Raw genomic sequence first — 14,436 nt, 5'->3', positions numbered from 1 at the left:
TCGACGGCGCCGTCTTCCTTCTGGTCGCTGACGTGGACGTGCTGCTTGCTTAGCGAGGCCGCAAACAGCGCGTCCGCAAGGACCACGTGTTGTGATACCATCACCTGGAGCTGGGGCAGGTAGCCGTCGAACAATGCGCACAAGGTTGATGGCCGATCAGGGCTTCCTCTTCCTTCTCTTCTACGCCTTCCATTCCTGATTGCGCTGAAGCGACAGCACTGACAGCAAGCAGCGCCTAGCGAACTATGGAACCAATAAGCGAGGGGCACGATGCGCACTCGTGGACGGCTCTGACCGCGTATCACGAGGCAATTGAAAGTGTCCGAGGCCTGAAAATGTCGAAATGCGCATGCTCGTCCTCTACATCAGATACCTGGTCGCGTATCGTCATCGCGGTTACTCATCCCTCAGGTCATATTTATGCACGCCGACAACCACTGAATGTGTTGAAATATTTGAACGATGTCTTACCCGACCTCAACATTGCGTTTGAGTACACCTTTACAAATTATGCTAAACTACTGCCTGATATTTAATTGACATCTTTAAAGACCAACAAAACCTACGCGCTATAATGACAACGTAATAGCTACTGACGCTTCTTTGTGCAGTGAGGTGGCCGGAGTGGGGATCTTCTCTGAATCTCTTCAATACTCTCTTCGCCTTCCATTTTCACACCCATATTTCAGGCACAATCTGCTTCGTTTCATACATCCTGTGCAATGTTGGGGGTTGGAGGATAACGAGACCCGATTAGCACGCTTAGGATACTCCACAGACTTTCCGTCCGTCCGTCCGTCCGTCCGTCCGTCCGTCCGTCCGTCCGTCCGTCCGTCCGTCCGTCCGTCCGTCCGTCCGTCCGTCTGTCTGTCTGTCTGTCTGTCTGTCTGTCCTGTCTGTCTGTCTGTCTGTCTGTCCGTCCGTCCGTCCGTCCGTCCGTCCGTCCGTCCGTCCGTCCGTCCGTCCGTCCGTCCGTCCGTCCGTCCGTCTGTCCGTCCGTCCGTCCGTCCGTCCGTCCGTCCGTCCGTCCGTCTGTCTGTCTGTCTGTCTGTCTGTCTGTCTGTCTGTCTGTCTGTCTGTCTGTCCGTCCGTCCGTCCGTCCGTCTGTCTGTCTGTCTGTCTGTCCGTCCGTCCGTCCGTCCGTCCGTCTGTCTGTCTGTCTGTCTGTCTGTCTGTAACCGTTTTCCCGCCAACTTGGGTCACTGGGTAGTCCGTGAGAGACAGAGAGAGTGATTGGTCGACAGAGAAACGGAAAGGCTGCTAACCGCACCGTAACTGTCTAGTATGTGGCTTACGCCTGTACAGTGGGGGAAAGGGGAGTAGGGACTTTCTAATGCAGGGGTCACCAAACTAAGTCCCGTGGGCCGGATTTGTCCCGCGACCGGTGGCGGTTTATCCGATGAGGGCCGGCCCGCAGGCCCTGCAAAGCCACCGCTGCACCTCCGCCTGAGCGAGGCGCTTCTTTACAAAACCTTGCTCCATTGCGCATCGTCACAGGAGAGCCGGCTTCACAGCACCATCACGACGTCACCTCATCCGAGAGAACGCCGCCGAATCGGGAGACTCACGTGGCCATTGCGTGAGGAGCGCGTAACGACCCGATTGGCCGGTCCCAGCCACACGTCAGAAGACGCGCCGAAGCTTCCTCGACCTCGCATATGCACACTAGCTGGCCCGAGCACTCTACCACCGGGCAACTCTGGAGCAGCCAGTTCCAGGGATCAAAGATAACATCATCACGTACAGGTAAATTGTAGATCATTACAAAGCCGAAGGAAGAATCTTTCCGCCACCGCATCGGTCTCTCTCTCTGGATCTCTGGAGGACGCTCGCATTTGGCGGCGCCTCCAGGGTAACAGTTATACATCACCATATTGGATCTACTTAACTCAGGCGAGGGATTATAATGGCGCCCTCTGCAAAATTTGTAAGAAGAAAGGTATGCTAGATCATCTAATAAGGGAATGTGTTGGCTCCCCACGCGCCAAGGAAAACATTGACAGTAGAGAAGCATGGGAGGCCTTGCTCCATAGCAAAGCTGAAGACGACCAGCGTCGAGCAATCCGCCTGGCCGTTGACGCCGTGAAGACTCACCGTCCTCAACGCGCGGGGACTGCTTCGTACTCTCCCCCCCCCCCCCCCACGAGCGTGTAGGTTAAGAGGCGGGCACCCCAGTTCGGTGAAATAATAGTTTTCACTCAATCAATCAACCTCGACCTGGCAGGGTGCGCTGCGACCAGAGAGCGCCTTGCACGTTTTTGCATGCGAAACTACATATAGTATAAAGCTCGTTTCTTCAGTCCACGGAATTCGTGGTACGGTGACAGGGGATGATATTTTTAAATAATTAGAAATGATTGTGTCCGCGTAGAGCTTGCGGTGGGGCAAACTAACATTTGTCCCATTTGAACGGGAAAAAACAATTCCGAAAAAAAAAGAAGCCTCGCAGGCAAGTAAAAGCTGCGGAAGTTGGCAAAGTCTCAAAATCAATGTTTTCGCACTGCACGATTCACCAGCATGTTCTGAAACCTGTTGTTTCAACTGGTATTGTTATCAAGTCGCATGGGCTGAATCACCGCCAATTCGGCAACTTTCTGAAGCAGACGAAACCTATGTTCGGAGAGCTCATGTATCACATGTCAGTTCTATGGTTGAGCTGCAGAAAGGTTTTGTCTCGTTTCTTTAACCTTAGGAATGATTTCTTTGTACACGTAAGGACCAGTCTGAGCCGCTACGGTGCAATTCCTAGCAGCTGGAAATTGGCCTTTTGCGTGGCCATACCGGCCCACACGAATAAGCTAAATGTGATACTCCAAGGAGAGGCACACATTATTCATGATCTGTAGATGGACACACAAGCTTATATAAATAACTGCAGCGTTTTCAGAAGCACGCGAAAAATCGAAAGTGACAGCATTTCCCTGCTGCTCAACGATTATGGAGGATGCGAATAAGGCATTATCTTTCCCTAATTTTTACAAGAAACTTCGGCAATCTGCACACGCAATTTGGCGACAGATTCTGCGGTCTTGATGCCAAGGAGGAGGAACTTCAGATGTTCCAATATCTATTCAGCTGCGATGTGGATGTAGTGCCAGGTTCCTTGCACTTAGAAGTAATTGAACTGAAGTCAAACGACTTTTTAAATTACATGTACAAGGAAAAATACCTAAACATTCTTTTTAGAAATTACTAGGTTATCAACATTTCTCCCAACTTCAAGCAATTTGCCCGCGGGTCAGTTTTGGCACTACGTACTTTGTAAGCCAACCTTCTCCAGAATTACAAAGTCGACAGAACCCACCTCACGATGACAGTCGTTGGAAAAGCGTTGAGCAGTGAATCACTATAGCCACACAACATTATTGCCACTGTCTAAACGAGTGATGCACGAGTCGTGTACTCCTCTTTCATGCTTCGGATGGATGGATGAATGTTATGAGCGTCCCCTTTGCAACGGCGCGGTGGGTTGCGCCACCAAGCTCTTGCTATTATACTGCCTAATGTTCTACGGATGTCAAAAAAGGAAAGGAAAAGACCCATGGTGAATTCTCATATAAAAATTTTCTGACCCCCTATTGTGAACTTTGTTTTTGTACGTCTTCGTTGTTTGTCGTTTCCCTACTTCCACCAATCTTCCAATCGCCTTTTACTAATCTCTTTGCGGGCATGTTTACTTTGCCCCTGCTCTCGCTGAACCCAAGGGCTTCAAGGAGGCCAGTGGTGCCTAAATCGACTGCTGGGCAGATATCCTCACATTATAATAAAACATGCTCCATGGTTTCCCTAGCTTTTCCCTAAGAATACTCTGCTTTATCTAGCGGCACCGCCGCGAAGCCTCCGGAATGGACGGCCTCCGAAATGCACGGCACGCCGGTGCGTGCGAACGCTGAAAAAAAACGCTGCATGCGGCAGCCGGGCTCCTCTCTCTCTCTCTCTCTCGCTTCTTTATAGACGCGTTGCGCCATCCAGTGGGGCTGCCGAGAAGTCTGCACGTGGCCTCCGAGACGGGAAGCGTGGCGCGCAGCAGCGTGCGAACGCCGAGAATTGTCCGCTCGCTTGCCGCACACTCAGTAGCACATGCTCAGTGATCCGAGTTGGCTATAGAGGTTCGCTGAAGAGCGACACAAGGCCAGTACGCTTGTGGCTCAGCCTGCTGCTAAAGCGTCGGGTTGCTGTCCTTGAGGAACCCGGGTGACGTGGGCTCTGTTTCGCCCAGACTCGGGAGAAATTTTAGGCGGGAAAACGGGTACCTATAAGAGCGGTACCATATGCACACATTTACCATATAATCAGTAATTCAAGTTGACCTTATTGTTGCGTTGCGAGCTCTATTCCCTCGGTGCAGAAGCCTGATGCTCTCACCGTTCGACCATGGACCCAGGTTGGCGGGAGAACGGTTAGATGGATAGTTAGCCGCCGGAAAGTCCGTGAAGTACCCGAAGAATCATTAACGCAATAACAATATCGCGAAAAAAATATACACCCTTGGAATAACATATCTGGACTTTGGAAATGCGTTTGACTGCGTACAACAAGGCCTCCTCTTGCGGCAACTTCCTATGGTGTTTGTGGCACGGCGTGAACATTGATTAAAATTATCTAACTTCGAAATTACAATGTACAGAATTAAATATAGCACTATCTTAAACACAAACAATTCATTATGATGCGCCGCGGAGATGTATCTTTTAGGCCAGCTATATTTCTATTTTTACATCGTCGATATTGTAAATATGTCGTACCAATATTTTTACGCAGATGACAAACATATTTTTGCCGATAATGACAATCAAGAACTAAACGAGGTCACTTATATATGGTTGGAGAATGTAAACAGATCGTTACTAGGAAACAAATTTCAATGAAACACCAGTAACACAAAGCGCCTGTCGTTTAAACATAAATGTTATCTGCACCCTACCTTTACGCTTTCGGAATGCTACTATTAAAAATTATACAATCAGATTTTCAAATGTTTTATTTAAGGAACATATCTCATGGTCACCCCGCATAGATTCCATAAGAAGAGATCTCTCCAGATATGTCGGCGTTTCAAAGCGTTTGAGGTATTCCATGGACTGTTCCGAAATTATTATGCACTCGTGCATTAAAGCCTAACATACTCCTCACTAGTACGGTTAATGACGACAGAAACGTTTTATCATTATTTTCCATACAGAAAATGCGGTACGCGCCATTAATAACATTCAACTGCATGATAACGCAATCCCGTATTTCAAAAGCTATAAGCTATTACCACTGAGGCAGCTATATAAGCACAAGTTATCCTTTAAAAAAATTCTACGCCAGTATCCTACATGCAAGACTCGGTTTCAAAACAAATAACACAATAAACACACTGCATACGAACTAATAATTAAAATCTGTATTAGGCGTTAATAAGGGTGCTCGATTAATATCCTCTGTAATACCGTACCCCTTAAACCAGTGTGCCATAGAACGCTCCATTCATCAGAAAATGTTTAACCAGTGTGACGTAAACAATCATTTAAAGAAGTTGTCCTTGCGGAACATAACTAAAATCCGTTGTCTAAAAATAAAGACAGCCTGTTTGTGTATCGGTTTCTATTCTCACAATGTTACGAGTATTTTGTATTCAAAACTAAACTGTATTTTATATTATTCTCGTACCGCGTTCCTTCCTCTGAGTGCTTACTACTGTTGCCAGCCTATAATGTTCTTCCACTAGCCTTACGTCCCTAACTACATAATTCGCAAATGTACAAATGCCATTACGTTCGTAAGATCTCTCTGCTATGTTCGACATATCTGTAATCTGTACGTTTTGCAGCCTACTTGTGTCGTGAAGCTGCTGTTGCTATGGCCAACTTGGGCAATTTCAAAGAATTTCGCCTTGTCTCCCAAGGCACTATCAGAACACTGTTCTGACTAATGATGAAATTAATTAATGAAAAAAAGAAAACCTCTGGAATAGAGCCAGATTTCGATTCGAGGCGCCTCGCGTCCGCACCACTTTGCCGGTTGGCCCACACCAAAATGTCTCCTCGCCTCGATGATCACTAAACATCTTTCGTTCGCGACGTCGTTGCGATTCGTGAACACTTCAGAAGATGTCAAAGTTGTCGGTGTGGCTTGAAGGCCTGTGACGACACAGCCTGCCACTGCTGGCGCTGCGTGCAGGCGTCGAGACGCCACCTGGCGGCAGCGTCGACAGGGTCGAGCTACCCAGAGTGCCCGACAGAAAGGCTTCGCGCGCGGCCACAGCCGCCGGGTCGGAGTTCAGCAGGTTCCAGATGAGCGACAGCGGAGTCGCCACGAACATGCCGAACACCAGCCGGAAGATGGCCACCCACGCCGGCTCGCCCATCATGCCGCCAGGGAGCAGAGCGCTCTCGCCCTGCGCCGCAGATCTGCGGAGCACGGATTCGAGGTTCAGTTTAAAGGGACACACTAAAGTGAAAAAATGATTTCTTCTGCATCAGTAAATTGCCGTTCTACAACACCAAAAACACCACTTTGACAACGATAAGACCGCTTGGTAAGCCAGGAAAAGCGCAAGAACGAAATACGGGTGGCGACGCCTACTGAAGTTCCCGCACCTGGAGGCTGTGACGTCTCGGATTTTGATGGCATCTTCTAGGGCCTACTAACTATATATAACGGTACAGATTGACTACGTTGTGTTCTAAAGGAACCAAATATTAAACATGGCAAGTTTCGGGAACCTTTATTCAGCCAACGCGGCCCAAATGCGAAAACATACTTTGGAATCCCTGACGTCACGCTGACGTACCGGCGCTGGGGTTTCGGCGCGAAGTTCAAATAGTGATACTAGAACCTTCATTTTCTCATCTAATAATCAAACTATTTTTTTTAAATGACTGCCTGCAGGGTTCTCAAATAATGCTTCATTAGTCTAAACTAATTTATTGTTTTGCTTTAGTGTCCATTTAAAGCTCGTGACGTATTACTGAAAAAAAGCAAAAATTTACAGATTACAATTCTACTTCATTTAAGACCGTTTCCGAATGCGTTGATCAATTACTACGATTACCTTCTGCTTTATAAAAAAAACTACAAAATTTCTGCTTTGAAGTTTGGCCAGCTTAGGCACTGATAAAGCGCAATAACGAAGCCACAAGAACGCCTGAAAATTCGAACACGAAGACCTGACAAATCCGTGTACTATAACCATCATTCCCATGGTGGCTGAACGATCCGAGAGCCAGAGTTCCCTCCAGTAATTTTAGTAATCTCTATGGACAGAATGCTGGAGGGACGCATACCTACCAGAAAGTACATGACTGAGGCAAATAATGCATCGCATGGAAATTAATCGATTATTTTGGCTGCTTTCCTCGGTATTATTAACATTGAAGAAAAAAAGATACAGCGACACGAATGAGCTCGTCTGGCTCTTTTAATGCTTTCTCTGCAGTCTTTCACTAGTTGTGCTCATCTTCACTCAGTTACTTTTCAAAACTTTCGTCTGTCGTAGTCACTCGTTTTCTTGTAAGAAGCTCGGTAGCGACACTGAAAACTCTCTCACAATTTTGAATGTACTGTAGCGCAACTATAGTGTGCAAAGGTTGCCAGAGGAGTACACATTAGCGCTTCCCTTTATCTGGAATGTCACAAGAACAAGCCCAGCAATTCGCAATTCTCTTATTACGTACCGGAAGAAAAGGCGGTGTTTTGCGAACACCTTGCGCACCAGATCATGGTTGGGCAATGCTTTGATGATCGCATCTGTGTTATTTATGAAAAGCAGCTGCGGCTTCGTCTTCATGTTCGGCAAAGGCGCTCGCAACAGGGCCAGAAAATGGCGTCGTTGGTTAAGGCCTGCCTCATTAATAAATAAATTAAATGGTAACAGCCTTGGGTTTCATTAGAGGCTGGTAACGGAAAGCACCCATGCTACTGCGTCGTGTGCCTCCACGTCAGTACGCGTCGTCGGCTAGCTCTCGAGCACCGTAGCTTCCACTGCAGTGCTGCGCCGTTGCGAAACCGCAAGTATTGCAAAGCATGGACACCGAGATCACGCGGCACGCACGCGGCCGATCTCGGAGGCAATGATCAGAGAGAGAGAGAGAATCGCACCTGGGCAACACAAGGAGCGTCGCCGACGGCGCCAGGTGCAGCTGCTCGAGCGTCTTGCGGTACTCCTCGCGCGAGAACTCTCGCAGCGGCTTGGTGCGCACCATGGTGAACGGGAAGCAGGAGGGAAGGGTACTGGCCAGCAGTTCCTCGGTGTACCAGCGCACTTCGTCCAGGTACGCGGACGCCGGAAACGACTTCTGCACCGAGCTGCCGTTCGGCAGGTTGAGGACGATGTTCGCGTCGTCCGCGGAGCCGATTCCGCCGCCGCGAACCACCGTGGAGGTGAAGCTCGCCGACTTGCGAGCGTTGCCGACTCCGGAGGCCCGCGACATGTCGGCGTTCGGGGATCGACAGCCGACGTTGCCTCCCAGGCGGCCCGACGACGTCGCCCTGCTTCGGGCCCGGTTGCGGACGTTTGTGCCCGACAGCGAGACACGATGCGTGGATTTGGCGCTCGCAATGGCCTGGACGGCGCTCGCCTTTTCCTCGTCCACGCCGTCTGCCTTCTTGTTGATGTGGATGCGCTGCTTGCTTGGCGATGCCACAGGGGGCGCCGCAGGCGCTTTCGCTGCCGATGCTGCTCCTCCCTGAGGTGCTCTCGCGTGTGCCTTGGGGCAGAAATACCGATCTTGAGATAAGTTTTGCGTATCCGAGCTGTACTAGCTTAAGGATAAAGATGGAAAAAGCTGTGGAAAAAACCACTGTGGGGGTCCCGGTGAGGTACCTGGATTAGATTGTTCCGCTTCTCAAAAGGTAAAGTATGGCATGAAGCTTTTGCACATACGGCTTTCCGGTAGGAACCAACAATCAAAGGCGGCCCAGTATAGGTGGTCAATTCGAGGTCGGTTTTAGTGCCTGCCAGCACTGCGTTCACCTAGCGCTGTTCCGATGAGACAAAGTGCGCAACGTCAACGTGCGGGTACAGTACTGGAACGTTGCTACGAATATATTCGCGTTACACTGAGACGACGGAAATCGCACATCCGGGAGTAAATCCACACGGAGCTTTCAGCAACGCACCTGAACAAGTTCGCGTCAATTAAAACTTACCGGGAATTCATACTCATTTCCATTTCATACTCGAGAGTTGCGCACAGAACACACGGACTAAAAGGAATAGACAACACGAACGCAGTCTCAAATGGTTCCTTTACGGTTTCGATATTGTTCCAATATGGTTCCAATGTTTTCAATATGGCACCCGTGACGTCACGGGCAAGGCAACAAGTATCAGGTGCACCAGTACCCCATCGCCAGATCAAGAGTGCTGTTCTGGTCACTTCCAAATTCCGCCACGTTGTAGGATTCCGCCATTTTGCCATTTTCAGCCAATCGGAGAAGGCACAGCTACTTAATGAGCCAATCAGGGGGATGTCGAGAAGGTGTATTCGACAACGTGGTGGAGTTTGAGGGCCCACGGACAGTGTTACTTCATATTGCCCCCAACTCTCGCACTGGAGCCATATACAAGGCACTACCCAAGGAAGCACCTCAGAGCCAATTAAGCCACGCCAATGCCATTGGCCACGCGACCATGCATACAGACGCTTTTACACCGTAGTGCAAGTTTCCACGTCACCTGAAATCATCCAACAGACGGCATTTGTAATATCCTTCTTTCATGATACAAGTAAAAGGGTAACTAAAATGTACAAAGACAGAAGTGCGGATCAGGCATCAAACCTGGGCGGATGATGCTCTAGAGATTGATAGTAAGAAATAGATCTTCAGGTCACGTTAATGCGATCAAAAGAGGTCTCGTCAGAGAGGAGGTAGGCAAACTAACCTTGACAATGTTGGTGCGCGACTGACCGCCGATGCTCAGAGACATGGTGGGACCTTCCATATCGTTCAGCGTGCGACACAGGTTGTTCAGCGACTCCTCGAGAACCCCCGCCCGATAGAGAAGGGTGCGCCTGGACGCCGTGCGAGCCATCTCGTCCATCCAATCAGCCTCGGCTCTGAACGCGGCGGCCGAGGGAGTCCTGCGAGCCGCCATCTCGTCGTCCACTGTCTCGTCGGCACCGTCGCTACTCACGAGGCGCTCGTAGGGCTGGCTCCTGGCCGCTTTCGCCCTCTGTTCTCTCGGTCGCAAATGCGACGGCGGCGCCCTCTTTGTCGTCGCGGCAGCGCTGTCATCGCTGGTGCGGTGGGTGGGACCGAAGACGAGTGCCTCTTCCAGCTGGGAGTTGCTGGCCGTAAGGAACTCCTTGCTTTTTGTGGGAGTCGAGGGCCGTCGCGCGTCATTCCGCGACTGAGGAGGATTGCGATTCTGAGCCACAGTGGTTTGCGTTGTCTGCTGCTGCTGCGGTGACGGAGCCTGTGGCAGCGGAAGCGGCGGAGCCGCCACTTCGCACCCGAGTTCGTTCATGGAGGATTTGTAGGAGTTCTCTTCTGCGACTTTCTGGACTTCTGGCTGAGTCCGAGCATGCTGAGAAGGAGGTAGCGGTGATAGCGGGGGTGACGGGGTGGGTTGCGGAGACGTAAGGCAAGAGTCGATGGCGCCGGTCTCTTCCTCCGTGATGGTTTCGATTCCCGGTCGCGCACGCATGACTGACATGTCGTGCTCGAGAATTGGCGGCGGCGGCGGCGTCTGAACGTGCGTTCGCGGCGACCCGTTCTCGGGAGATCTCGCCGGGTTGTCGTTGACTTGCGGCTTCGGCGGCGAAGCGCTCTTTGGCCTCTTCGCTTCTTCTGTTCTCATCTCCGCTCTTCTCATCCTTTTCTCATCCAAAGTGACCTTCGCATCCTGAGCTTTGACAGCAGCCGTTTCGAAGAGCTTGATCTTCTGGGCGATTTGACTAAGGCCGGTGTCCTGCTCTCTAGCCGAAGAAACGAACACTGCAGCTGCCTTTACGGTCGCCTTCTTCAATGCCGTCGTGACTTTCTTCGAGTCTCCCGTATGGTCCTTCGCTGGGTATTCGCGATGCTTGCGTTTCTCAGAGCTGTGCTTAGCTTGCTGGTCTAGAGTGATTGACTGTTGCGAGTCTGAATTACGCTTCTGGGAACGTGCGCCTGAAGAAGCGCTTCGCTTTTTCGTCCAAGTGTCCTTGTCTCCCTCCTGTTCGAACGCGGCCTCTTGCAACGTCGCGATCGCCCTGGCAGCGTCGCCCACGTTTCCCTGTAGGCACTTCAGCTGGCACGACCTCTTGAACGTGTCCGCATATTGCCTCTGCCTCTCCTCCTTTTCGTAAACCTCGACATTCTTGGTCGGGGGCGGCGCCTTTGATTTGGTGACCTGCTGTTCCTTCTTGGACTTTTGCTTCTGCGAGGACTCTGCGAATCTCCGCACGTTCGCAGATGCCTTGGCTGTCTCGGCGGCCGACGTTTCCAGAGACTTGGAGTCGGAGTGCTCGCACTGCGTGCTACCCAAAACCTTGTCGGCAAACTCGTGCGCGAGCACGGCGAATTTAATTAGCAATGTCGAGCCATCCGCGACGTCGCACGTCACCGAATCTATGTCGTTCGGCCCTACCAGCGGCACATCACTGACGGCGACGCTGGTCGGGTGCTCGACCTCAGTCGCGCGAACGGCTTCTGTCGCTGGCGGCGGTGGTGGAAGAGGCGGCGGCTGTGCTGGCATGGTTGCATTAATCTCGTCATTTCCCTTGGGAGAATTTTTGTGTGATCCCAGGCGCACCTGCTCGTTCGAACAGTTTTTAGCACACTCGGCCGCATCGGCCATCTCCCTTTCGTCACCGTTCAAAGCGGCAGGCTTCTCTTTCTTCTCAACGTCGACGGACTCGCCACCCGTCGCTGCCCCCGCGATTCCGGCGAGCGGATTCCCACTGAGTTCTTCCGGTGTCATTCCCAGGTCTTTCTTTTCATTGCCGTCTCCCATCAGCGACACCAGATCTCCAGCCAGGTCGCCGTGGACTTCGGCCGTGGTGACTGTGGTGCGCGAAACTAACGTGGCCTCTTCCATCGGTGCGAGTTTCTGGAGCAGGCTGTTGTTCGACCGCTTGTCGTCCATGTCGATCTGCGTGGACTGTTCGGCGAGCACCACGATGCTGGTCTGCACGTTGGCCTCTTGTCGCTTGTGTTTCTTCTTGGAACGTCGCTCCCCGCCCTTGCTGCGTTTCTTGGCGACGCCTTCGGCTGGCGGTTGTTTGGAGAGCGCCCTGGCGCCTTCAGCCGCCAAGACTGAGACGGGGAGGCGTGCCGACGAGGAGTGGCGGTTCGCGCGCGCCATGCGGTCGAGGGACAAGCTCGCTTCGCTCGCGTTGCGCATGTCCGAATCGACCTTCCTGAGGGTGCACGAGGCCATGAGCTTCGCGAGTCGGTCGCTGAGCGACACCGGGTCGGTGAAGCCCACGACGGAAGCCTCGAGGTTGCCGCGCGAGCTGATGAAGAACGCGGACGGGATGGCGGCCACCGGGTAGACGAGATTGAACTGGCGGCAGGCGCTGCTGTTTGCCTGGAGCCGTATGGGAACGCAGCCCATGACGTCGATGAGCTTGTTCACCTCGGCGTCCTCGAAGGTGGACCGCATGTTACTCGAGGCCATGTCGTCGCCCTCGACGAACACCAGGAGCAGGACGCGTCGGCTGTGGGCCTCGGCGATGGCCTGGAGCATGTTGCCGCTGAACCACTTCATGACGATTTTTCGTTGCGAGGGAACACGGTTCCCTGGTCCTGGTCGGTATGTTTCACGCCATCACTGGGCCCTAATTTTGTCGGACTGGGCAGACGCCTCAGCTGTCCACCCTCGGCTCTTTGGCCGTCAGGGGAATTTTGTTCGGCCCCAGCCCGGGACTAGGCATGATGGCCGATCCGAGTTTCCTCTTTCTTCTCTTCTACGCCATGCGTTACTGAGAGCACCGTTTCCTACGGAAATGACAAGAAGGGACTATGGCGTTAGTTTATATACAAGATGCTGCGGTTCAAGCAGCAGGAAAGTCCTGTGCAATACACAAATTCGCCTAAACTGCGTTCTTTAGCTTCAAACGGATTTTTGGATGCGCCAATATATCATTTTCAACCAGATATTGCGCTTAAAATTCAAAGATTCGCAACGATTACGCTTTATCTTTAAACGGACTTGTAACTTCGCAAATTAGAAGAGAATATTGCTCTATAAATTCAACGGTTCGTAACGATTACGCAAGTGGGCAGAGACCACTTGACTTGCTGTGTTTACGAAACTCTGAGGACTTGGAAATTTAGAAATATACAAGTGTTATAGATAACGTCACCTGCACGTTTGAAGCCACAAGCATGGATTTGACAAATCTATGCACTAGCCAGCATTTTCACTGTAGCCGAACGATTGCAGTGCCAGAGTTTCTTCTAGTAATTATCGTAGGAAAACTCTGTGTCTGAGAGTATACAGGGTGTGCTACATAATTTTACCCAAAAGCTAAAGATAAGGAAATGCCACATAGCTGGGTGGAACCAAGGTAATGTGGTCTGCCGTCGCTTAGAGATACTCGGATTAGTTTCTTCATTCCGCCTAATGACAAAGTTCGTCTTAGTTAATTAATCAATTTCTCTAATATTATAAGTAGAAAAAAAGTGTAAACGAGAAAATTGTAGAGCAACACGAGAAGCTCCCGATACAACTTTCTGTTGCTCAACACGTGCTACATAAAAGTTTTTTTTTTTTCTACCGTGAAAGAAGCCCGCAAACACCAGCGGCCTCTGGCGGCCAGTCGCGCGGCAATTCTGCGTGCATTCGCGCACCGTTATCGCTGCGTTCGTCTGCTCTATCGATCGGTGCCAAAGTCATCTACCATTCTCCGAGAATTTTATTCATCGATCGCCCAACATTTACGACACGTCCATTTAGTATAGGTACCAAGGCACATTGGACTCGATTTTAAGCATGAAATGCTTCTAGCTCCCGTTGCTCGCGATCAGCCAAAACCAGAACCGTTATCCGGGCACTCAAACGAGAACACCCGGGGAAGTTTCGAGAACACCCGGGCAACCAATCAACACCGCACTACACGCGCTAGTTACTTCCGAAACAACTTACAAAAAACATTGCTTCCAAGTTATTCCTTAAAGCCCGAACCAGACGTACGCGTTGGAACGCGTCCGCACGCGTCGCGCTCACTTGACGTCGCGTCGCGCCCGGCAGAGGGCGCGCACCCAAACGATGCAGGAGTTGCCGCGCGCTCGTCGCCGCGCCAGGACTCATCTCATCGTTACTGCGTGAAATGAGCCGATATTATTTACTAAGCGTTGTGCGACGCCCACTGATACGCCTCGAAGGTAAGTTCATCGCTGAGAGGTGCAGGGCAGTCACAGACGACGTACTGATTCCGTACGTTCTTGACGGCCCGTTCCTGGAAGGCGTCTATACATTCTAGCACGATAGGCCGCCGATCCACAGTGCTCGTGTTGTGC

At 51.1% G+C, this 14,436-nt stretch overlaps 2 protein-coding genes across 4 annotated transcripts in view; one reads left to right on the top strand and one right to left on the bottom strand.

Annotated features, from left to right (window-relative positions):
- The window catches only part of LOC142588096 (uncharacterized), a 50,477-nt gene that overhangs the window by 21,074 nt on the left and 14,967 nt on the right, over positions 1–14,436 (top strand). The gene's annotated exons all lie outside the window — the stretch shown is intronic.
- LOC142588095 (tRNA (guanosine(18)-2'-O)-methyltransferase TARBP1) overlaps positions 4,789–14,436 on the bottom strand; it is a 72,000-nt gene continuing 62,352 nt past the window's right edge. The window contains exons 25-26 of one of the 2 annotated variants that reach the window (XM_075699556.1): positions 8,086–8,693; positions 6,216–6,395 (exon numbers count right to left, since the gene is read on the bottom strand). In XM_075699556.1, the coding sequence (XP_075555671.1) occupies positions 6,352–6,395; positions 8,086–8,693 (652 nt within the window). In that variant the 3' untranslated portion in view covers positions 6,216–6,351. Of the gene's footprint in view, positions 6,396–8,085; positions 8,694–14,436 lie in introns of both variants that reach the window. The other variant, XM_075699557.1, reaches the window with a different exon arrangement.

The sequence above is a fragment of the Dermacentor variabilis genome, chromosome 7, assembly GCF_050947875.1.
Source record: "Dermacentor variabilis isolate Ectoservices chromosome 7, ASM5094787v1, whole genome shotgun sequence".
In the NCBI taxonomy this organism is placed as follows: Eukaryota; Metazoa; Arthropoda; class Arachnida; order Ixodida; family Ixodidae; genus Dermacentor; species Dermacentor variabilis.
The sequence above is the reverse complement of the archived record's forward strand: the minus strand, read 5'-3'. Positions and strand labels throughout refer to the sequence as shown.